Source organism: Neovison vison, chromosome 12 (genome assembly GCF_020171115.1).
Source record: "Neovison vison isolate M4711 chromosome 12, ASM_NN_V1, whole genome shotgun sequence".
NCBI classification, from domain to species: domain Eukaryota; kingdom Metazoa; phylum Chordata; class Mammalia; order Carnivora; family Mustelidae; genus Neogale; species Neogale vison.
Genome location: NC_058102.1, coordinates 86,844,410 through 86,868,735, shown reverse-complemented (window position 1 = coordinate 86,868,735; position 24,326 = coordinate 86,844,410). Strand labels below are relative to the sequence as shown.

The following is a 24,326-nucleotide window of genomic DNA, read 5'->3' as shown; positions in this document are numbered from 1 at the left end:
TTTTAGTTCCTTTAAATTACAGCATATTTGTGAAAAAGAAGAAAGCAAAAGCAAGCCAAGAATGTGTCTTAGAGAATTTCACTCTGAATTTGGTCATTAACTGGAAATGAGTCGTTGAGCACTCTGCTCATGGTCACATATATCTGAGGCTCACAATGAGGGCAGTCACGGGATGAAGTCTGACCTTCAGAATAATTGCAGGCCTGGGACAGAGCTTGGCAGTGAGACAACATTGCAAGGCGGGACACTGTAACTCCCATTACACTCCCTTCTTTGCTTGTTTTATACTAGAAAAAAAAAACACAAAAAACAACAGCATAAGAAAACACAATAAAATGGGTTATTTCGGATGACAAACCAGAATTCAAATATGAAACCCAGATAAGCCATGGTAATGGGCTGAATTTAATATGTTTCATATGAATATCTGAGCCTATACACTAGAGCCCCAAACTCTAATCATGCAAAGACAGGACTGAGGAATGATGAAGCTTGACAAAAGTATGTGTGAAAAATTCTTAAAAGTTTAATTAGTCATCAGTGTGAAGTGGCTGCTAAAGAAGCTGAACAAACAAGGGCCTAGAGTTGCCCTGACAGAAGCATCAGGTCTACACAGCAAGCAGGGCGCCGCAGAGTGAAAGGTGGGGAAGACGCGGCTCCTGTCTGTCAGAAGCTCCCACATTGGGAGGGGGAGACCTAGAAATGGCCTATTTGCTCCTACAAATCAATCAACTCTCATTTTGCCTTTTACCTCAATGGTCATCCAAGTTACATTTTACCCAGATCAGCAACTTCTGTCTGTTAAATCAAAAGGATATATGACATAGTTGATTTTATCCTGCATTTCTGTAACATTTGATAACTCCCTCCTTTTGACACTCTCTCCTTTCTTGGCTTTGTGATACTCTTTTCTCCTATTCATAATCTCTCCCCCTTTCTCCCCATTCCATTTCCTCTGCCCATCCCTTAAGCGTTGGCATTTCCTGAAAATTCTGTTCTGCTTTCTCTTTTCACTTCATTCCATCGGGTACTACTTGCCTGATGGCTCCCAATTCTCGATCTCCAACCCAGTCCTCCTTCCAGATACCTAGACTTATATAGTCAATTGTTACCCTTGAACGACCTGTAGTCCTGTGAAACCCAATGTATCCACCACAGTATTCCTCATCCCCACCCTGTGCCCATGAACTCTTCTTGCTTTATTTTCTTAATAAAGGATGCCATCATCTACCCTGTCACTGAAGTCAGAAACCTGAGAGTCTTCCTTGCTTCCTCCCTCTCCAGATTCAGGCCCCAAATCCTGCCTCTTCTACTTCCTTCCTGTCTCAATTCCACCCTCTTTCCTCTATCCTCATCTCACCCTGAACTTGGGCTTACCCAGATAACTGTAAAAAAGCTGGACTCCCTGTTTACCTTCTTAACCCAACCAAACCAGACACATCTTTTAACAACATATTTATTCTTGCCAAACTCTTCTCACAACCTTTTAATAGCTCTCCCTATGACTCCTAGGGTACATTAAACTTATTAGAAACGTCCTGTGGGTAATAAGAGGGTCCTAAGTGAAAACTCCAAGTTAATTCGGAATAGCCAAAGCCCAGAAATGTGGAGGGCGGTAGTTCTACATGAGGTCAGAGAGCCAAGTAGGGGCCTCAAAATGAAGTGCCCTTCGCTTTTTTGGAAGACCCAGTAAAGAAGCCTTAAAAGGAGCTGTGGGTGAAGCAGGAGAACTGATGGAGTGGTCCGGGAAGCCAGTGAACAGAGGTAAGAAGGTTGGTGTGATGAACTATGTCCTCACTGAGAGACGATATGGACTGAGAACTGATGGCTAAATTTTAATTCCCTGTTTACTTGTCTGTCATTTAAACATACTCCAATTCTCTTCCATCTTTCAAACCATCCAACAAAAAACACATCACCTCTCAGAGCTACTGCCCACTGTCTTCCCTTTTATAGCCAGTTATTACCGCAGGGCTCAAGGCTGGGTGGATTTTTTCCCTCCAACTTTTCTCTTTTCATGAATTTATCGTTAATTTCACCAACAGGTGGTGAGCATTTACTAACATGCCTCCAGCATGATGCAGAGTCATCAACGGCACAGCTTTTAAAGTGAAACAGATGGGAGTGCGAAGTCCCAGCTCTGTCATTTTCGAGTTATATGGACTTTGTACTTCAACTTGAGTTCAAATTAAGTCTTAGTCTCCTCGTCTCTCAAGCAAATTTGGTAACAACCCCAACCACACAGGGTACTTGTGGGGACTGACCGAGATCACGCGCTGGAAGCAGCTCTCAGCCTGGCGCCTACTACACAAGAGGACTTACTCCCTCAAACGGCATGTTGTCGATCACTCGAAGTCCTACGCTGACCTTCAATACCAAACCCTCTAGCCGTTTGTTTCTTCTTGTTCTTTACCTTTTATCTGTTAAGTTTGTTCTTTTTAAGCGCAGCTGTTTGCTTTCCTTGTTTCTCTATTCTCTCGCTTCCCACTCCCCTACCTCCCCAAAAGCAAAGCTGTATCTCTGCCAGTTGATCATTTCTTAAAGCCTTATACATCACCAAGTCTTGTTTAACTTTCTTCCACGACAAGGATCAAATTATTATTATTATTATTATTATTATTATTTTGGCTGTCTTTCTCTCTCTTTTTTTTTTTTATCATGAAAAAACTGTATTTAGATTTAGCCAGCTGGACTCAGTTTAGATGATCCCAATTTTGTTGGCAACATCCAAAGCATCATAGTCAGGAGCCAGCCGAACGTATGCCTTCTTCTCTCCATCAGGCCTGATTAAGGTGTTGACCTTGGCTACATCAATGTCATAGAGCTTCTTCACAGCCTGTTTGATCTGGTGCTTGTTGGCCTTGATATCCACAATGAACACAAGTGTGTTGTTGTCTTCTATTTTCTTCATGGCTGACTCAGTAGTCAGGGGGAACTTGATGATGGCATAGTGGTCAAGCTTGTTTCTCCTCAGGGCGCTCTTTCGAGGGTATTTGGGTTGCCTTCGGAGACGCAGAGTCTTGGGTCGTCGGAACGTAGGTGATGTGCGGATCTTCTTTTTTTTGTGACTGTGGACGCCTTTCAGCACCGCTTTCTTGGCTTTCAAAGTCTTTGCTTTGGCTTCGGCTTTGGGAGGGGTAGGGGCTCCCTTCTTAGCTTTCGGCGCCATCTTCGTAAAAGCGGCTGTCTTTCTCTTGAATGGGTATTTATGTTAAAAACAATTAGAAGGCCCACTACAAGGATTTTACAAGCCTGAAGATGAAACTCTAACAAACCAGGAGGCTTTTCTAAAATTAAAACTGCAAAAGGTTAGTTTTAAATTTTATAAGATGGCAACTGAAGCCACAGGAAGCCAGAATGTATGTTCTAGCCCCAGGACTTACCTCAATGTATGCTGGTTCTGTACCAGCAGGAGAGATGTGGGGCTGCCAGTCTTTCGGTGGCTTTGAAAGGTACTTGGAATCTGTTACAACCCACTTGAGCCGGGGCCAACCTAAATCAAACCCAAAATAAAAATTGAATTGCCTAAGCTATACGGGAAGGAGTTCACACTGAATTGGTTGTTTTAAGTATCAAGAGAGCAAATCAAGGTCATTGTAAAATCAATAAAAGACTGTATTTTTTATTAGTTTTTAGTGATACACCACCAGACAATTATACCTTCTTTCAAAAGTACAATCGTTCCACATGCTATGTTTCAGGCCTTGACATTACCTCAACAATTGGAAGGTTCATTTGGCAGTGAAAGTCCACTGCAGTTAGTGGTCTTTCCTCTGTCTCTACATGTAGCATTTAGCTTTAATGAACAGAGTGGTAGCTTTTTCCAACCATTAGCATAAAGGTTAAGGGTTTGGGCTGTGGAATCAGACAGATTTGGGTTCAAATCACTGCTCCGTCATTTATTAGCTATGACTTTGGGCAAGTTACTTAACCTCTCTGTGTCTCAGTTTCCTCACCTGTAAAATGGGGATAATAATGGTACCTACTTCATAAGAATGTGAGAATTACATAAGAAAATAGATGTTAGGTACTTAGCTATTATTAAATTCAAACACTAATTAAAGTATAAGCTTTAATTTTTAACTGATAATTCAAGTATAAATATTACTAACCTTTAAACTGTACAATTTCTCCATTCTGGGTTTTTGGCAGCCCCTTTAGACAAACTTCACTGGTGAGAGCTAAGGCAATACCACAGCTTCCTAGCAAGAAGCCAATCTGCTGCCCTCCAGCATCCTGTGGAGGAAAGATAATGAGCACGGTAGGGGAGTGAATGTGAGCACACTCGTGCCCCAGCCCTAACACTGAGCAATGCTCTGGCACTTGTGTGATAACACTCATGGAAGCCCACTGACACCTGGCAATTGTATGACAATATGTTCTTTCAAACAATTTCTACAATACAATGGCTTCCTGAGTACGAATCAAATATTCTACTAATCTGACATTGCTAATGATGAATCCTACCAGCCAATGTGACCATTTTACTAAAAAATCAGCAATGTTCCCCTTTTAAATTAATTTCAGGCCAGTGAAATGGATGTGATGTGAACATGGTTAAGTTGTCTTGACCTAGCCATATCCCCAAATTCAAAAGCAAAGCAACCCAGGTCAGAAGAAAATAATCTAAATGGACAACCAAATGTCCAAATTTACAATGAAAGTGAATGGATGTTTATACTCAAATCCATATACTCCTTATTTTTTTAAAGGAGGTAAGATTTAAGCCTTATGACCACACAAGAGAAAACAACAAATGACATAGTCTGAAGTATTTCTATTAAAACATCACCTTGACAGTATCATTATGAAACCACACAAACACAGCCGACTTAATAATTTAAGAACAACCCTATGATTTCCTGACTAAAGACACTATACCCCATCGACCAGAGTTTCAGGGATGCTATCAATTCGTTTTTTTTATTCCTTTCCGAAAATAACTGTTTTCTTGTAAATCCACAGTCTCTACCATATTTGTCTTTATCATGATCCCTCAATAATAAACTGCAGGAGAAAAGTAGGGTCAGAGAGTTCACAGAGAAATCTTTTTGGTTTAACTTAAAAATCTGCGACATATGCTGCATGGGCTAATGTGTCAGTATTATTCCCCAGAGTTGTAATATCCTGTCTCTGTATCATCCTCCAACTTCAGGGAAATCCCCGGTTGAATGATATAGTTAAAGGAAATCCCTTCACAAAAGGTCTCACCTGTTATAAATGTGGATCATCTATAGTCTCAAGGAAGTAACAGGGATCCTCTTTATAAATGGTAATTGTTGAAAAGTAAGGTATGCCCCAAGGGTTTTTAAATTTTATCCATAAAAATTCTAACTTAGTTGAAAGAATACTATTTTCCTGAAACTTATAAATAAATAATAATAACTATTATTTGTCTACAAGTCTCATGGTTTTAGCAAGTGAAGCTGAGTACTTAAGAAAATGATTATGCTGTTTCTAATGTCATGAAGGAGTCAATTGATCCAAGAACCAGATGCCCACCATGTCACATCAGGCTACATTCCTCTTAAATTTAGCAATGTTACCTTTCTGGTAAGAGGTACCTCTATAGGCACTGGAATCACTTCTGCCAGGAGACATCCATAAAAAGCCACCATAAACATGACTGGATCATTGTTGGGGTAAACCAGGGCTACCTAAAATGCATAATGACATTCAAAAACAGAGGAATAAAACCAGACTAATACTTTCAATGTCATTCTCTAAGATAAACATTTATATGTAACATGTCTCATGAACACAATAAAACTATGTAAGAGCCTAAATTAAATTAAGTTACTGAGAAAGATGCCCACGTCTAAAAGGATCTCTACCATCCCCATGATTATACTAGACACGTTTTGGAAACTATAATGCAATTCATCATCATCATAAGAAAAATTTTTCACTGAATTCTATTGGTGATTGAGCAGTTAACAACTCACCTTAAGTAGTAAGTTAATTACTTGTGAAACCTAAGGCATTTACTTTAATGCAGGATTAAAGTAATAAAATAAATGTAATGGGTCTCTCTAGATAGGCCAGCATATTCGAGAATAGCCCTTACAACTCTCAGAGAACTCATAACTCGATTGCCACTATAGCACCAACACAACGTTTCTTATTCTTTTATGAGTTCACTGCATTAATCTTTACTCACTTAACCAGCAACGCAAGTACTCTAGCATGAAGGCATAGGTAATGGGTGCAAGTAATACTAGCACAAGCCATCACAGATAAAACGTTAATTCATCTACAAAAGATAAATACTGGAACCCATGTACTATGTTCAAAACTGTGATCTCACCTGTAATGCATCACGGGAATAACTGACCCTTCCTAATTTACTCCAGAAATGCAAAACCATTATCACTGGGGAGCTTGTTACTTGGCTTAGAATTTTATAGATTAACATGTGAAAATTAATTATGTCACCAGACTCTTATTTCCCCTTCTTTTACTTTCAAATTCTTTTTTTTTTTACTTTCAATTTTTTTTAACTCACTCCCAAGATAAGGTTAATCCTGAAGTTGCTAATCCTTTCTAGAGTTCTAAAAAATGTTAATTCCACAAAACATTTAAGATAAGACAACCTGTTTCCTTCCTGCACACAAGTGTCCATGGTGTTAGGAAGACACAAAAATTACCTTCTTAGGGTTCAGTGAGGACCAGGGAACCCTCATGTGTCACAGTTCTAAGTAGAAGCCACCCTTTAGGTGCCCTTTGCCACAGTGCAAAAGTATTTTTAAAAGGCTAGTCCAGGAGGTTCTATATCATGAGCCTACTAAAAAGAAGTCTGTTGAATAGGCGCTTCATTCTACAAATACCAAATAGAAAGTAACATTTGATGGTAAGAAGTCATTGTATTTTCTTAGAAAAAGTCATTGATAGGAAAAAACTCTTCAAAAAGTTAGGAAAAAATTTTGCTTAATGTCACTTTCAATTAAAGAAGAAATTAAATGATGTCATTTTGTTTCTTTATAGAACAGGGGTGTCCCTCTTTCCATATAATATAAAAACACAGAAAAAGTTTTGAAAAATGTTTATGGGGTAATTTGTAATGAAAAAAATCAGAGTCAGCTTTATTGCTATTTTTGTTGTCTGGTTATTGAAATATTTATTTCCAGAAAGAGTTAGGTTCCTCTTTCTTTGTGTTAGTACAAGAATTTACTGAGTAGCAGCTATAGAAAGGGACATGTGAATTTCCTTTAATCTATGAATACAAGAATTATCACCTGGTACTGAGCTAACCTGGGTTGGAACCAAACCATTTTCATTTTTTTAAGACTAAGAGTTACATAAATTGTGCTGTTGTGCATTAAAAATCCAGAATGTGCATATTAGAAAACAATGAACCATCACCTCCCTAAAACCAAAAAACCAATTACCCTGTCTCCAGGTTTTAATACAGGTTCATTTTTGGTCCCCAGTTTATTAAGCAGTGTGTAGGCCAACTTTAAACTTCTGCTCCACAACTTTCCTGGAAAAAGAAAAGAATCACATAGAAAAAAAACCCCACAGGCCTACCTCAGTGAGGCAGCATTCAGTTCATGAGCACATTTAGTAAGACAGTGGCCCTTCCAAATGACTCATTAGACAAGCGTCACCGCCCCCTCACCATACAAAGCCCCACCCCCACCAAAAAATGCTTTATATTCACTTGAGTTTCAAAAGTCAGTCCTATTTCCAAACAAAAAGAAAACAGTACCAGATGGCTCATTTTGGTATAGATAATATTTCAAATTCTATTGTGAAGTAATCTGAATATCTTTTTTTTTTAAAGATTTTATTTATTTGACAGCCAGAGATCACAAGTAGGCAGAGAAGAGAGGAGGAAGCAGGCTCCCCGCTGAGCAGAAAGCCCAATGCGGGGCTCGATCCCAGGACCCCGAGATCATGACCAAAGGCAGAGGCTCAACCCACTGAGCCACCTAGGTGCCCCTAATGTGAGTATCATTAGAAACAATCTGATGTGAGCTGATCACATTTAAAGGGAGGACAACTATTTTTTTAACAGGGCTGAAAATCAGAAGACTGCTCTGCTCTAAGCTTCCTCTGAAGAACCACTTACATATATGGCATCAGATAGTTGAGGTAAACTGCAAAGCAAAAGTATGACTCAAACGATTAAGTATTCCACGCCACTGTACTTCAGTGAAGACAATATGGAAATTAGGTGAAACGTGGATATATTCATAGATGTTAAAAAACATGTAAAGATTTGATCAGCTAACTGCTTTAAGGGTTACATGAATGAAATTAATATCTGAAATGAATGCTAAAAGATACTTTTTTGGGGAAAAAAAGTTTATCTTTATCTTCTTCTTTCCCTCTCCTTCTGAACACCCTTAGAAATTCTTATCTTAGACAATGTAGAAAGCGAAAAAGGAATCAATGTTATTCTGAATAAATATCAGTTTTACATATAACTCATTCAGAGGGGCAGCTAGAGTTTCAAACTCACATCAAACTGTCCAGTTCTTTAAATAAAAACTTTTTTTTCCTAAAATTATTCTGTATCTAGGTCTATGGACAATGTGGTTCAATTCTGAAGGGAAAAAGGAGTATGTCTGAATAAACTAGAACAAAATCTCACAGCCCAGGTTGAATCCATCCTTCTTCTTGTTAAAAATTAAAAAACAGGGGCACCAGGGTGACTCCATCGCTTGTGTCTGTCTTCGGCTCAGGTCATCATCTCAGTCAGGGTCCTGGGATCCCTGCTCAGTGGAGAGTCTACTTCTCCTCTCTCTGTTCCTCTTCCCCTTCTGCCCCCACCCCTGCTTGAGCTCTCCCTCCCTCTCTCTCTCTCTCTCAAATAAATAAATAAAATCTTTAAAAAACTTAAAAATTGAAAAATAAAGTTATTTTAGAGGAATTTTTAAAAGAAAAATAAGTTACTTTTAAAAGTTCTTTAAAAAAGAAAAATCAAACTTCAGTTGGGGTATAAAACTAAATGGAAAAATATCAATTCTTTGGGGGTTTGTTTGTTTTAAATATTTTTTAATTTGTCAGAGACAGAGAGAGAGCGCACGTGTGTACATGCAGGGGGAGCAGCACAGAGAGGCAGAAGCAGGCTCCCCGCTGAGTGAGGAGCCGGATGCGGAACTTGGATCCCAGGACCCCGGGATCACAACCTGAGCCAAAGGCAGATGCTTAACCGAATGAGCCACCCAGGTGTCCCGAATCCTTTGCTCACTGTAGAATTTTGTGCCTGTTCTAGCAAGAGTAGAATGAAATGGCTAAGATCTAAAAAGAAATCAGTTTCAATTTTTAGATAAAACTATTGGATTTTGGGGGGCAACTGGGTGACTCAGTCAGTTAAATGTCTGCCTTCAGCTCAGGTCATGATCTCAGAGTCCTGGGATGGAGCCCCACATCAGGCTGAGCAGGGAACCTGCTTCTTCCTCTTCTCCCAGCTTGTGCTCTCTTTCACTATCTCTCTCAACTAAATATATAAAATATTTTTTTTAAAGACATTTCTTTAAACACAAAAACAAACAACTATTCTGCCATATATCCTGCCCAAACGTCTTCTTCAAATTCCCTTCAAATATTAAATCATCAGTGGATCTACAAAGCCTCTTTCTTCTTTCTGCTCTTTTAAATATTAGCTGCTTTGCAAATATTTAGCAAATGAAAATATTTGACAACAGCTCTACTTGACAACAGCTCTACTCAGAACTCAAGATCCTATTAAAATAATTTTTTAAAAAAATCTGTTGGAACACAATGACCAGCAATCGCTAAATATCAAGATGAAAATACCACCCCTGATAATCCGCAGAACTATTATGAGAAGAGGGAGCTGGGGCTCTTACAAACTCACCATATGTGAGGGTGTAAACCGGTTTCCCTGTCACGTCCAGGGCAGTCAGACAGGGGCACTTCGCTTGCGTGGTGCCCCAGCGCTGCAGGGCCGACTCAAGAGCAGGAGGCCAGTTACATATGACTCCTAATGGCTCCCCCTTGACAGGAGTCATCTGCCGTCCCTCAGGTTTAGGCTGGTTGGGGTCTGGCTGAGGTACTGTACCAAAAAAAAACCCCCAGTGGTTATAAAAATATTATCTGAAATAATTACAAAGAAGTAACAACTCACACAACTCAGGTCTCTAATCTCAAATATACTTCCCTTTTCATCTTTACTTGGTTTAAACTCTGAGGAAAGAAATTATATTGCTAGAAATGGCAATCCACAAACTGGGGCTGAATTCACCTTCCCACATAATAGTGAAATCACATTTAATATATTTTATGTAATAAACAAACCTAGACTCTAACAAAGCAAATCACTGAACGTACAGAAAAGCACAGAGCATACATTCCTTTTTAGCCATTTTATAATTCTACTTAACTGGTTTTTATTTTTGTTTGTTTATTTATTTTTAAGATTTTATTTATTTATTTGACCAACAGAGATCACAAGTAGCCAGAGAGGCAGGCAGAAAGAGAGAAAAGAGGAAGCAGGCTCCCTGCGGAGCAGACAGCCTGATGTCAATCCCAGGACCCTAGGATCATGACCTGAGCCGAAGACAGAGGCTTTAACCCACTGAGCCACCCAGGCGCCCTCAACTGGTTTTTAAATCTTTAAATCCTTCTAATCCAGAAGTGTCTGATGTTAGAGAGCCAGGTTCCACTGCACTGATTATATTTAATAAGGAAGCATTAAGCTTTGAGTCAGAAAACCCAAATTTACATTAACGTTTTACCAGTGTGACCTCAGGCAACTTGAGTCACTTGAACCTCATTTTTCCTCATCTGCAAAATGGGGATAGTAACACTTAGACCACAGGGTCATTATTACACTTGATTTTAGCCAAAAGGCCGAGATGGGATCACAGGGTTATTATTAAACTCAAACAGAAAATGAGCATGGATGACAGTGTTCCAGGTCTCTGAACCTTTGTACACATCTTATCTGGCCAATCCCTTTGCTCTGGGTACACTTGCACTCATCCTTGTCAGGATGCAGCTCAAACAGCAGGTTCCCTGGGCAGCCATCCCCAGTCATTCCTTCCTTAGTGCTCCCCCACTGTGTGGTAGTCTACCCATATGAAAGTACTGAGGATCCTCAAAGGCTTCTTTTCCTATGTAAGCTTTTCTCCCCTTAAGCCTGACACCTTCTTGGAAGAAGGCTTGGTTCTTTGTCTTCTTATTGCCTATGGTACCTATTACATAATGGTAGTTCAAGTGATGTTAACCAAACTGAATTTGGGGGAATGAAAGTGCTAGATTATTAACCTGGTCATTCCAGACACTGGAGGTGAATAGTATTTCATATTTTTTCATATAAATAAAAGTCCTCCCAATTTTTCTAATGAACAAATATTAAAATAATAAAAAGCAAAAAAATTCTACTTTTTTAAAGATAATTTACAAATGGAACAAAGTCAAGTTATTTATTACCAATGATATACACAGGATTTGATAAACACTGAGGAAATAAATGCTGTACATATCATTCTTTGAGTAAACATTTATTGTTTCTAATAGGTGCTACGTGCAAGGCGCACAGAATCTGTGCCCTCACGAGGTATCTGAAGTGTAAGGGGGATGAACACACATACTCAGAACTAAGTAGAGAAACATGAGCAGTGCATGACTAGAGACATTATAGGGAGGGCAGAAGGAGGCCACATCCCTTGCTTAGAGCACTGAGACCCCCAAGTGAACTGAGTCTTAGAGGAAGGGTAAGAATTAGCCGGGTGAGTGGAAGATAAGAGAAGAGGCACAGAAAGGAAAAGAAACAGAAGACGCGGCAAGTATTAGATGGATAAATGAAATGAGAAATAAATTTTATTTTAAAGCCCAACTTAATGACAGACTTGGAAAATTTACTTAAAATATTTTGATTCTTTTTTCTACTAACATAAAACTAATGAAATGGTTTCACTTCCCAATTCACCGCCCGAGGTAAATAATGTTTCAGTTGCCTTTCTGCTTTGTATAGTCCCAGACTCTAAACCACCATATGAATTAAAAAAATAAACATGGGTGATTCTAAATAGTTTTGTTTTTATGGACAGGCTGTATCTATGTAGGTATAGTCTTCTGGTCATAAAAGTGCGTTTATTATTGCCATCTACTAGGCCTCAATGCAGACCCTAGGGGACACTCTTTCAAAGGTTTGCAAAGACATGAGGATATTTTTCTTTTCCTATTTAAATAAGCAATTTAAAAAAGCAAATCTTGCCTATTTATAATAAGTGGAAAGCTGTTAGTGCTATTCTGCCAATGAAAATTGTTCAAGTATGATTCCTTTTAAACCGTGATCTTCATTTGCCTGGTTAGTACACAGTGCTAGAAATACTGGGGAGACTATTACTGGTATGAGCCTCTTGAATATCAATATATGTAGGAAGACATCCATAGTTCAATGAATTTAGTGACTCCTGAAGGAACATAAAGTCATCTTAACCCCAGATGTCAGGTAGCTTGTTGGTTCTGGCTGCATAAAGTGGGATAAGACCAGATCTGCCTATTAATGTGCCTAGTTCCATTAACATGTCCAAAGTAATCAAGCCTACTATATACATCTCCAGATGTAAAAATGAACTACAAGGGACGCCTGGGTGGCGCAGTTGGTTAAACGACTGCCTCCGGCTCAGGGCGTGATCCTGGAGTCCCGGGATCGAGTCCCACATCGGGCTCCCAGCTCCATGGGGAGTCTGCTTCTCCCTCTGACCTTCTCCTCGCTCATGCTCTCTCTCACTGTCTCTCTCTCTCAAATAAATAAAAAATAAAAAAATCTTAAAAAAAAAAAAAATGAACTACAAGCTACTAATGCTCGGCTCGGTTCTTTTTTTTTTTTTTTAATTGATTTATTTATTTTCGGAAAAACAGTATTCATTATTTTGTCACCACACCCAGTGCTCCATGCAATCCGTGCCCTCTATAATACCCACCACCTGGTACCCCGACCTCCCACCCGGCTCGGTTCTTTTGACAAAACCTTTTGTTAGGAAGATCTGTTCATCATCCAGCTTCAACAATTATCAAATGGCCACCTTCATTTCATCTATACTCCTAACTAATCTGCTCCCAATCCTTCATGTGATGAAGACATCACATGACTTCATCCATAAATATCTGTTAAATTATTAAATAAAGAAAGCACTATTACCACTTCCTCTATGAAACTTTCCATAACCACAGAGCTGGGACTGATTTCTGCCCTTCTCCCAGCTGTTGTATTACTTGATACATAATTATTGGTTAAACTATGCTTTCATGTGTACATATTTTAGTACCAGTCTAATGTGTAAACAGTATGTAGGAGTGGTTTTATTTTCATAAATCTCTGAACTCCTTTCACCATCTACCACACTATCCTGTAGAAAGCAGACATATATATGACTGACTCATTTAACAAAAGGATTATATCAAAAAAGACTGGGTTGGGATGTCTGGGTGGCTCAGTTGTTAAACGGCTGCCTTAGGCTCAGGTCATGGTCCCAGGGTCCTGGGATCGAGCCCTGCATCAAGCTCTCTGCTCGGGAAGAAGCCTGCTTCTCCCTCTTATGTTCCCCCTCTCATTATGTTTCTCTCTGTCAAATAATAAAATCTTAATTTAAAAAAAAAAAAAAAAAAAAAAACCTGGGCAAGTTTTGGGGGGGTGTTAAGGAGAGACTTTATTTGAAAGGATTAAGGCAAAGTGGGAAAGAGGGGAAGGACTGCTACAATAGGGAGAACTTGGGGCGCCTAGGCGGCTCAGTCATTAAGTATCTGCCTTCGGCTCAGGTCATGATCCCAGGGTTCTAAGATCAAGCCCCGCATCAGGCTCCCTGCTCAGCAGGAAGCCTGCTTCTCCCTCTCCCACTTACCCTGCTTGTGTTCTCTCCCTCACTGTGTCTCTGTCAAATGAATAAATAAAATCTTTTTTTTTTTAAATATTTTATTTATTTACTTGACAGACAGAGATCACAAGTAGGCAGAGAGGCAGGCAGAGAGAGAGAGGAGGAAGCAGGCTCCCTGCTGAGCATAGAGCCCGATGTGGGGCTCAATCCCAGGATCCCGGGATCATGACCCGAGCCGAAGGCAGAGGCTTTAACCTCTGAGCCACCCAGTCACCCCGAATAAATAAAATCTTAAAAAAAAAAAAAAAATAGGGAGAACTCTCTGACAGTAAGTCCTGCAAGTGTCTCCGACTTGGCAAATTTTTGAGGCCAAATCTGACATGCGTATTCTAGGATAATACAAAATGTAAACTTTAAAAAATTTTGTATTTAGGAAAGTTCCTAACTTCAGAGAGTGTATTTTCCAAGGATAATTCTATGCTTCCATAGGTATCTCTGCCTTTCTCTTCCCCTTCCTCCCTCTTTCTTTTATGCCTGAAATCTGAAATATAAATGATCTTTAGGGAAAGAGGAGCAGAAAACTACAAATTCTTTCAACAAAAATGCTGCCTTGTTCACCCTTAAATCCTATGGTACCTGACAGGCAGTAATTGCCTAAGACATGTCTGTTGAAGGATATATATCTTTGGTATTATTAGTGCTACCTTCCACAATTTCTTCTGAGTCATCCACAAAAAATTCTTTCAAGGGAGGTCTTTTGGGTCGTTTCAGAGTGTTGAGAAGCTGCTGAATTTTGGTGGATACTCTGCTACTGACAGGAACACCTAGAAGGGAAAAAACAGTAAGTTACAATTCCATTGATTTTAGGGCTATCTCAGCTTCTCGATCCACTTAAGTGTTTTTATTTCTAATGACATTTGGCTTGGGCCCATAGTCTTACTCTATTTCAACTGGGCCAAATACATATAAATATGTATGTGACAGGTTTTATGACAACACAGAACAAATATGGTGCTATTATCAACACCTGCTTCCAGATTTCATCTAATCCTCCTCTTGTCTTATAGCATTCCACCCCCCATCACTCATTTTTTGTTCAGAGTATCTTTTGACAATGCAGACTGTCTGAACAAGTACAGTGCTGCCACGGGGCAGGCTGTTGAAAAGAGGGGGCTCCAGAGGCCATGCAAACCGTGTTAGCGGGCCAGCTGCCAGGGAGTTCTGCTCAACCACTCAGGCACTGCTACCAGGATGTGAATTTTTTCAGTTTAACTAATATTCCCTATTTAGCTGCCCATAAGAACTCCCTACCATCAGCTGTATCCATAAGGCTGGACCTGTTGGATCCTTTGTGCATGCCTTTAACTATCCCCGAGGGGGGCAGATCAATATTTGCTGGGCGCATTGAGGAAGATGATGAAGAAGAAGAGGTAGTTGTAGTGACATCAGGGGGAGCAGAGAAGTTCTCTAAGAGGGGAGAAAACAAAATTTAGAATTATATTACATTAGTAATAAAAAGAATCTTCAAACTTTTGTTGTTTCTTAACAAGAAAAAACTACAGAAACAGGGCATCAACTGTTATAAAATAACCTTTGATATCAAATTCTACTAGGAAGGTATAATGAGAGAACAAGAGGTTAAGGATGGGCATATCAAAATTACTATTTTCAAAAACTTGAATAGTTTTAGTAAGAGCAAATCACATATCAAATATTCCTGAAAAACATTCTTTCCTACACAGAAAGACAGACTAGTAGAAATTCAATATTAATAATCAGAATAAGATTGTGAGCGACTTCAAAATGAAAACCAAGGGAGTATGGTTGTAATGCTACTAATATTCTAGTCTCAAGCATTTCTTCATGTTTATGTTGGCTTATTATGTTTCTTCTTTCCCTGAACATGGAAGGAACATGGAAGGAGTGGCCAGTACTCTGCTTCAGGTAGGATTCTTAATATTGAGAAACTGAATGACATAAGTTGGAGGAGAGCTATTCAACAGGGATGTGTTGCAAAAAATTTAGGAAAACATCTGGAGAAGAAAAGGAAAATTAGAGGAAGTAAAATATATGATTCACAAGAGTAACAACAAGCCACTCAAAACTATAAAAAAGGCAAAAAAGCATTATATAAACAATTTCTAAAATAAATCTGGGGGTAAGGTCTCTATGGCCCAAGAGTCTGTTATTACTAGTTCAACAGTTTTTAAAGTTGCAAATATACTAGCACAATATGTTCATTCTAGCAGTTTTTATTAATAGTAGAAAATTGGATACTACCTAAATGTCCAAAACAGGGGAATGGCTAAATAAACCAAGGCAGGGCCATATAATGGCATACTTGGAAACCATAAAAATATAGTATTCTATATTATTCTATATAGAATTCTATTCTGTATTATTCTATATTAATGACATAAAAGATGTTTGTGATACAGTGCTAAGAAAAGCAGGTTATGGGCACTATGTTTAGTACAATTTCATTTTTGTAAAAACAAGACCAAAACCCTACATATTCAATATGCAAAAAAAAAAGTCTAGGAAGATACACATTGAAGTGTTACCCATGGGAAGTGGCTTTATAGATGACTTTATCATTATCTGTATCTTCATATTTTTCTACGGGAAGATGAATTGCTTCTGTTAGAGCAAACATCCAAAAGGTAATACCGTTAGATAAAATGGTTTCTGCGAGTACCTGAACAAAAAACTTTTCAGAGACTAGTAGAAGCAAGAGAAAAAATATCAGGTCAGATGAAATTATCTTATGAACAAAAATCCAGACAGTTAACTGGGTATTAGAACAATGTTTTTAGTAAGCAAAATTGCTCTCTTTTAGACAAATGGGGAAATAAAACCTGATCCGGCCATGGCTCTGCTGCTTGTCCTTCCTAAGAGAAGAGATGATGAGCAGCGCACCTGTAGTGTGTAGGTTCAGTGAATTACAGGGCAGGCCCAAGAGTGCAAGACAAGGCACCAACTGTTGGCACTTAGCCTGTTAATGTGGGCAATCACACCCTCCAGGTAGCTATATTCCTTACTAATTACAGGCCTGAATTACGAATTTTCTAAGTTTTTCCTTTCAGCAATCAATTAATAGATTAAAGATAGATAGATAGATAGATATAGATATAAGAGAAGTCACTGATATGAAACTTAAGACACCACAGACACATGATGTTCAAATACATTACTTAGTGTGATATGTACCAATTTAGCAGAAGCAGAGATCTGAGCTGTCTTTACCTGCAGATGTCACAAACTCTTTAAAAAACACACATGAAAACATAAAGGCAGAGCGAAGCACAAGCTACACTCCATACAGGAGCATCAGCAGCGGGTAGCAGCTCACAGAGAACCCACATCCTCAGCCTGCACGCCCCAGTTGTAGCAATGACACAGCAGCAAGGACAATAAATCCAGTCTTTAAGCTAAAGACAAAGGGCTTCACTAGTATTGTCTTTGTACAGAATTTGTTCAGGTTTTTTGGGGTTTGTTTGAGAAAACACAGGTAGCAATACTGGGAAAATATAAGATGTTACATATTTTAATACCTTTTAATACATGGAATATTCTCCAACAGGGATAAACCCTCACTAAGACTGGTGTTATATCTTGCAGCTTGAGTATTGCTGATGGAAATAGCTATGGCTTCAGGTGGGCAACACTATGCACCAATAATGCAGATGATACCTATCATTCCAAATGTATTGCTGGTGTTTCCTTCTTTGACCCATTAACTGTTATGTTCTTTCCGATTCTCTTAGGCCATTCTAAAAACCTAGTACAAATCATAAACTACTTCCTGAAGGTGGGGAGCCAAATGGAACATAATTTGAGCTTCTTGGGTAGATCCAGCTCCTACCTATTCGAGTATTGGCAAATACATCAGCTAGAGACCCACTGGTTCCTTTGACCTCTCCATGGGACAGCGTAGAAGATGCGGATGAAGAAGTGGACGATCCCTGAATTGAACGGTTGATCCAGGACTCAGCATTCTGTAAGCTCTGTTGCAAGGCAGCAGAGAGCGCAGCTTGGCGTCTCAGAGAGCCCTCATCCTCAGAGGCCGAAGACGTGTCTGTGTGGAATTAGAAAAAAAGAAGTTCTCGATCCTGCCTAGAACAGAGACCTTTCAGTTCGTGCTCATTGATCACACATTCAATTCTGACACCAGCAAAATATTTGCATTTTTTTTTCCCCAGAGAGACAGAGAGATTGGGCGGGGGGGACAACGGGGGAGAGAGAATCCTAAGCAGGCTCCATGCCCAGCATGGAGCCGATGTGGGGCTTGGTATCACAACCCTGAGATCATGACCTGAGCCAAAATCAAGAGTGGGATGCTTAACCAACTAAGCCACCCAGGCATCCCTATTTACATTCTTAAGGTAGATTAGTATGTAAAGTTTCTCAAGAATCTCAAGGAAGTCTATGGACCAGAACCTGCAAAAATAAAACAGCCTAAATCTGTAAGTAATTTTAAGTTCTTAAAAAATCCTTTTTAGAATATTAAACTTCATTCACTGCTTTTCTGTTCTGAACTTAATCAGGTTCTAAATTCTTCTGGCTTATCTACTTATATTCAAGTAATACTCAAGTGCTTATATAGCTTCCTCAACCTCTTAATTAGAGAACCTTGTGATAGGTTGCTATGCTGATTTTGACAAGTACTTTTTAATTAGTGTCTATTCAAAAGGAAATGATCTTGATAGGGCACTATAAAAACTTACTTTTGTTAACAATGACTTAAGTGTCAAACAGTGAGTTAGGTGCTGGGGAACTAGAAAAGGAATTAGAAACAGTGCTTAGCCTGGAGGCATTCATGGTTCTGTGGAAAAGTGGTCACTCAGCACACATAAGCTTTTCAAACATGATAGGAGACAACCCTGATCTGTATTGCTCTCCTTAATTCTCAGAGAATAATTGTGAGAAATTTACTGATGTCTGTATTTGGCCTGGCTCTGACTTCAGGAAAATAAGGCCTAAATTAGAAAACCATGTTGAGAAAAACAAAAAAGGAAAAGTTCAACCAAATATAGGATAGCCGAGGGAAGCAGAAGTCAGGAATTTATTTCAAGGCTCCCAGTTTAGGAGGCATACCAGTTAAAGGGGCATTTGGTCTGATCTGAGACAGATCTGTGGATTGGATTTCATTCAATTAAAAAAAAATTAAACACTCTGTGGTTAGTCCTGCTGAACACTCCAACTCAGGGGAAACTGTAGGTACGCATTCTGCTTTGGTTCAAAAAGCCAAAGAGAGGGGTGCCTGGCCAGGTACGGTGGGGCCTGCAACTCTCAATCTCAGGGTTGTAACCCTCAATCTCAGGGTTGTAATTTTGGACTTCATAGTGGGTATAGAGATTACTTAAAAATAAAATAATTTAAAAAAGAAAAACACAAAGAACCAAAGAGAGAACCAACAGGGCTAAAAGGCTGCTAGCACTTGACAATGGAAATCTCAACCACAAAAGACTAATTTAACCCAGAAGCCAAGTTTTGCAGATCCAGAGCAAGCAAGGAAGTTAAAATAATGACCATATTGTGGCTTCCTGCTCTGAACCACCTCCACCTTATTATCTCATACTGAAGGAGATAGGAGGCACAAGACAGATTATTTTTATAATCGCCTACATAACTACAATACATGCTGGAAACTATGTTAGGTTCTGGGGATTCTGAGATAGATATGTTCTTGTGAGACAGTGCCCTAAAAAGGCTTACAGTCCAGTACAGGAGACACAATCCCATGGACTATCTCACAAGAGTACAAAAGATGTTAAGAAACAGGGGAAGCAAAGGGTTTCCCAAGAGGGGCACCAATCGTAGTCGAGGATTTCAAGAACTTCTATATAAATGGAGTAAAGACTTTGAGGTGTACGGGGCAAAAGAAGAGTCTGGAGAGTAAACAGTGGTCAGACCCCAAAGGATATGTTGATGTGGTTCTTTAAAGGGGAAAGAGATCTATAATGCAAAAGGAGAGTGACTTATGGAAAATATAGAGAAAGAAAAGTAACAGCATCTGTAACTTCTTATTTAAGGAAAGAGGTCTGTACCATTTCCAAAAAATATTCCAACATTTCAATGGGACCTTGGGAGGCAGAGATTTCTGTCTTGGTAAACATGCTAAAGAAATGAATGGGAAGGTGGCATGGGACAGGTAAATCTGACCCTAAGAACAAAGTACTTTCAGGGTCATACAACTCAGGATCTCACAAACGCCACTGGATTTACAGGCTATCTTTATTGGATCATTTATTTTAAGCTGTGTTAAGTATAAAATCAGAATAACCCAATTTTCAGAAGACAGTAAAAACAGTATTCTCATGATTAGGTTTATGGAAAATTGGCTTCACTATGTTTCTATATTGGATCAATTATGTAATTAGGTGTATTATTTCAATTCAATTACCTTGCTTGCCTGCCAGTCCTCCTGATAGTTTAGTGACTACAACTGTGGGCCGGCTTAGTGGGAAAAATATGGCCTTGGTGTCTGTCTTCCATTTGAACTCTGGGGTCCACCCCTCACAAGCTATGTGACTTGGGGATAAAATGATCCATCTGAGAAGGTCTGCTTGTTCATCCCTTCAACAAATACCACTAAGAGCTATACTAGTTGGCAGGAATAAAATGGTGAACAAGAAGATGTGTCCCTATTCTAATAGGACTTAGAATCTTCGAGTGCAGGAACTCAAGGAAGTGAGCCCTAAACCCAGGCAGACTGCAAAGGTAAGTAACTACTGGTTCTGATGGCTGCTTGGTGGGGGTGGAGGGTGGGGGGTGGGGGCAAAGAGTCAGGGAGAGGGAACAGCATGTGAGGAAGCTGGGAGGGGACAGAAAACAATACACATTTGAAGATCTGAAAGAAATGGGACTAACCGAAGCACAGGATGCTATTACTGATGAAAGATGAGGCTGAACAAGTGGACAGCACTGGGCCACTAAGGGTCTTTGTGCTAACTGTAGCAGGAGGCCATGAAATGAGACAATGTCCAGAAGGCACCCCCAGCAGTACCAGTACATAGCAGTTGGGCAGTAACCTTAGTTCCCCTTCTCCTCCCCAAACGGTCCGCCCTATGTTAGCTCACAGGCACGAACTGGCTATGCAAAGCTTCCAACAGATCACGTATTAAGATCACACAAAATGTAAGCACCACTCAGGGACCGTATCTTTTTAGAAATAAAAACAGGTCCCTTAAATATTTATATGTTTATTTGGTAGTTTTTGGGTTTGTTAAGTAGCTATCACCCAGGAAACTGCTGTGGATTAGTAGAAATCTAGGCAAGATTTAATAGAAATAAAATTATTTTCCCACTGACTCTGCTCCGGCTGAACATGAACTCCTAACTCTTCTTACCATCACAACTCAAGTTCCTTGCTCCTAAACTCTACTCTTATGTAACAGAACAGAAAACAATTTTATTTTTTTTAAAAGATTTTATTTATTCATATGACAGGGAGAGTGCACAAGTAGGCAGAACAGACAGAGGGAGAGGGAGAAGCAGACTCCCCACTGAGCAGGGAGTCCGATGCGGGGCTCCATCCCAGGACCCTGGGATCATGACCTGAGCCGAAGGCAGCTGCTCAACCTGAGCCACCCAGGCGTCACCAGAAAACAATTTTAAAAACAAGGTTTGCCCTTCGGTTTATAGTTGGTGTGATTTTAACACAGCTCCATTTTATACTGATAACCAGAAGCCTAAAATCTATTTATACCCAATTACAAAACATATAACAATTAGCTTGTCAATTTTAAGGGAAGGAAAGTCCTGAATTTACTGCCTTTAACTGCTGTAGCACTTTTAGTCATTAGCCATGTGTGGAAATGACTTCCCTCTTCTTGGTAGAAAACAGATCTATGACATCTAAAAATGTTTATTTTCTAAAAAAAATTTTATTTATTTATCTGACAGAGAGAGAGAGAGATTACAAGCAGGCAGAGAGGCAGGCAGAGAGAGAGAGGAGGAAGCAGGCTCCCCGCTGAGCAGAGAGCCTGACTCGGGGCTTGATCCCAGGACCCTGGGTTCACAACCGGAGCCGAAGGCAGAGGCTCAACCCACTGAGCCACCCAAGTGTCCCTAAAAATGTTTATTTTAAAAATTTAAACACCTACTCACTCTACCTACTAACAGAATAATCTATCCAATCCACTCCTTAGTATCTACCCAAGAGAAAGGAAAATATAGAAGGACTTGTACGTGAATGTTCACAGCAGCTTTATTTGTAACAGGTAAAAACTGGAAAGTACCCAAATGTGCATCAAGAACTGAAAGAATTGGGCGCCTGGGTGGCTCAGTGGGTTAAGCCGCTGCCTTCGGCTCAGGTCATGATCTCAGGGTCCTGGGATCAAGTCCCGCATCGGGCTCTCTGCTCAGCAGGGAGCCTGCTTCCTCCTCTCTCTCTCTGCCTGCCTCTCTGACTACTTGCGATCTGTCTCTGTCAAATAAATAAATAAAATCTTTAAAAAAAAAAAAAGAACTGAAAGAATAAACAAATTGTGTGACAGACTGCTATTCAGCAATAAAGAGGAATGAAGCTATGATATACAGGACATGGATGAATCTCAAAACAATTATGCTGAGTGAAATATGACGGACCTCTCCCTGCCCTAAAAAAGTACAACAAAGTATGATTCTATTTATATGAAATCCTAGAAAATACAAACCACTGTACAGTAACAGAAAACAATCACTGGGAGGAAGAGAAGTAGGATTACAAAGGGATTATGAGGAAATTTTGTGGGGGGGGATGGTGGATAAGGTTCATTTTCTCTCTTTTTTTTTTTTAAGATTTTATTTATTTATTTGACAGAGAGAGATTACAAGTAGGCAGAGAGGCAGGCAGAGAGAGAGAGGAGGAAGCAGGCTCCCTGCTGAGCAGAGAGAGCCCGATGCGGGACTCGATCCCAGGACCCTGAGATCATGACCTGAGCCGAAGGCAGCGGCTTAACCCACTGAGCCACCCAGGCGCCCGATAAGGTTCATTTTCTTAATTGTGGTGATGGTTTCACAGTTTTGCTATGTCAAAACTTAGCAAAAAATACACTTTAAGTATGTTTATTGTACGTGGATTATAATTCAATAAACTGTAAGAAGAACTGATTTAAAAAGATTGGTGGGGGTGAAAATGGCACCTTGGTGAGAGGATGGTAACATCTCAGTCAGTCTACACAACCTGAGGGATACTGTGCAAACTGGACACACTCCTGGAAAGACAGTGCCTACCACTGGTTTCTGACAGCTGATGCCAAAATCAGGCCCAGACATCAGCTTACAGTAGAAGCTAGGTCAAGATTCACTGAAAGAAAGATCTTATCCTAACAAAACACACCACATAAGCTAGCCCAAGAAATAGGAGCTTCAAAGAACAAGGAACGGAAACAATCACTAGGACATTTAGTGAATGGCTTCTGACTGGCATGAATTGCCTCACCATGAATGTCATAACTGGAACCCTTCTGAGAGAAGGGGTACTCCCTGTCAATAATTACTCCAGGGGTGCCTGGGTGGCTCAGTTGGTTAGGTGCCTGCCTTCCGCTCAGGTCATGATCCCGGGGTCCTGGGATGGAGCCCCACATTGGGCTCTCTGCTCAGTGGAGAGCCTGCTTCTCCCTCTCCCTCTGCCTACTTGTGCTCTCTCTCTCTAATAAATAAATCTTTAAAAAAATAATAATTATTACTCCAGGGTCACTATATCTACAAGGGATTACCAAACACGGTTTTTCTGTGTATTTCCCCATGCCTATGAAAAAACAGTTCACAGAATCAATTAACATTACAAATAATACTGTTGTCCTTTGAACAAACACAGGTGTTAGAGGCACTGGCCCCATCATGGTGGAAAGTCCATGTAAAACTTTGACTCACCCAAAACTTAACTACTAATAGCTTACGGCTGACCAGAAGCCTTTCTGGTAATATAAACAGTCAACATATGTTTCATATGTTATATGTATTGTATACTATATTCTTAAAGTAAGCTAGAGAAAAGAAAATGTTATTAAGAAAATCATAAGGAGGGCTCCGCGCCTGGGTGGCTCAGTTGGTAAGTGACTGCCTTTGGCTCATGTCATGATCCTGGAGTCCCAGGACTAAGACCCACTTTGGGCTCCCTGCTCAGTGGGGAGCCTGCTTTTCCTTTTGACCCTCCCCCCTCTCATGCTTGAAATCTTAAAAAAAAAAAGAAAATCATAAGGAAGAGAAATACCTTTACAGTACTGTACTATTAAAAAAAAAATCCACATAAAAGTGGACCCATGAAGTTCAAATTGTGTTGTTCATGGGTCAACTATATTGAGGTAAGAAAAGAGATTTAAAAAAAAAAACAAAACTTATTGCCTATTTGAAAAGTTTGATCAAACATGTAGCAACTGCTAGAGCTCCAGATTTACCACAAAATATTTACTGGACACTATGGTAGAAGGAGAAGCAATATGCCAAGTGGTTTAGAGAATGGGCTTTTTAGGTCAGACTGCTCTGAATTCTGATCTTAGCTCTGCCACTGAGAGCTCTTGGGCAAATCAGTTCTTAAGGGTCTAA

At 39.7% G+C, this 24,326-nt stretch overlaps 2 protein-coding genes across 4 annotated transcripts in view; both read right to left on the bottom strand.

Annotated features, from left to right (window-relative positions):
* DIP2B (disco interacting protein 2 homolog B) overlaps nucleotides 1–24,326 on the bottom strand; it is a 222,118-nt gene that overhangs the window by 53,697 nt on the left and 144,095 nt on the right. The window contains exons 5-13 of one of the 3 annotated variants that reach the window (XM_044226280.1): nucleotides 17,659–17,871; nucleotides 15,105–15,260; nucleotides 14,498–14,617; nucleotides 9,827–10,024; nucleotides 7,389–7,480; nucleotides 5,547–5,657; nucleotides 4,113–4,236; nucleotides 3,384–3,493; nucleotides 185–287 (exon numbers count right to left, since the gene is read on the bottom strand). In XM_044226280.1, coding sequence (XP_044082215.1) covers nucleotides 185–287; nucleotides 3,384–3,493; nucleotides 4,113–4,236; nucleotides 5,547–5,657; nucleotides 7,389–7,480; nucleotides 9,827–10,024; nucleotides 14,498–14,617; nucleotides 15,105–15,260; nucleotides 17,659–17,871 — 1,227 coding nt within the window. The remainder of the gene's footprint in view (nucleotides 1–184; nucleotides 288–3,383; nucleotides 3,494–4,112; nucleotides 4,237–5,546; nucleotides 5,658–7,388; nucleotides 7,481–9,826; nucleotides 10,025–14,497; nucleotides 14,618–15,104; nucleotides 15,261–17,658; nucleotides 17,872–24,326) is intronic. The other 2 variants (XM_044226281.1, XM_044226282.1) reach the window with 2 other exon arrangements.
* Nucleotides 2,699–3,184, bottom strand: LOC122890837 (60S ribosomal protein L23a-like). The gene has a single exon (XM_044226283.1). The coding sequence runs from the start codon at nucleotides 3,167–3,169 to the stop codon at nucleotides 2,699–2,701; it is 471 nt and encodes a 156-aa protein (XP_044082218.1). The 5' UTR covers nucleotides 3,170–3,184.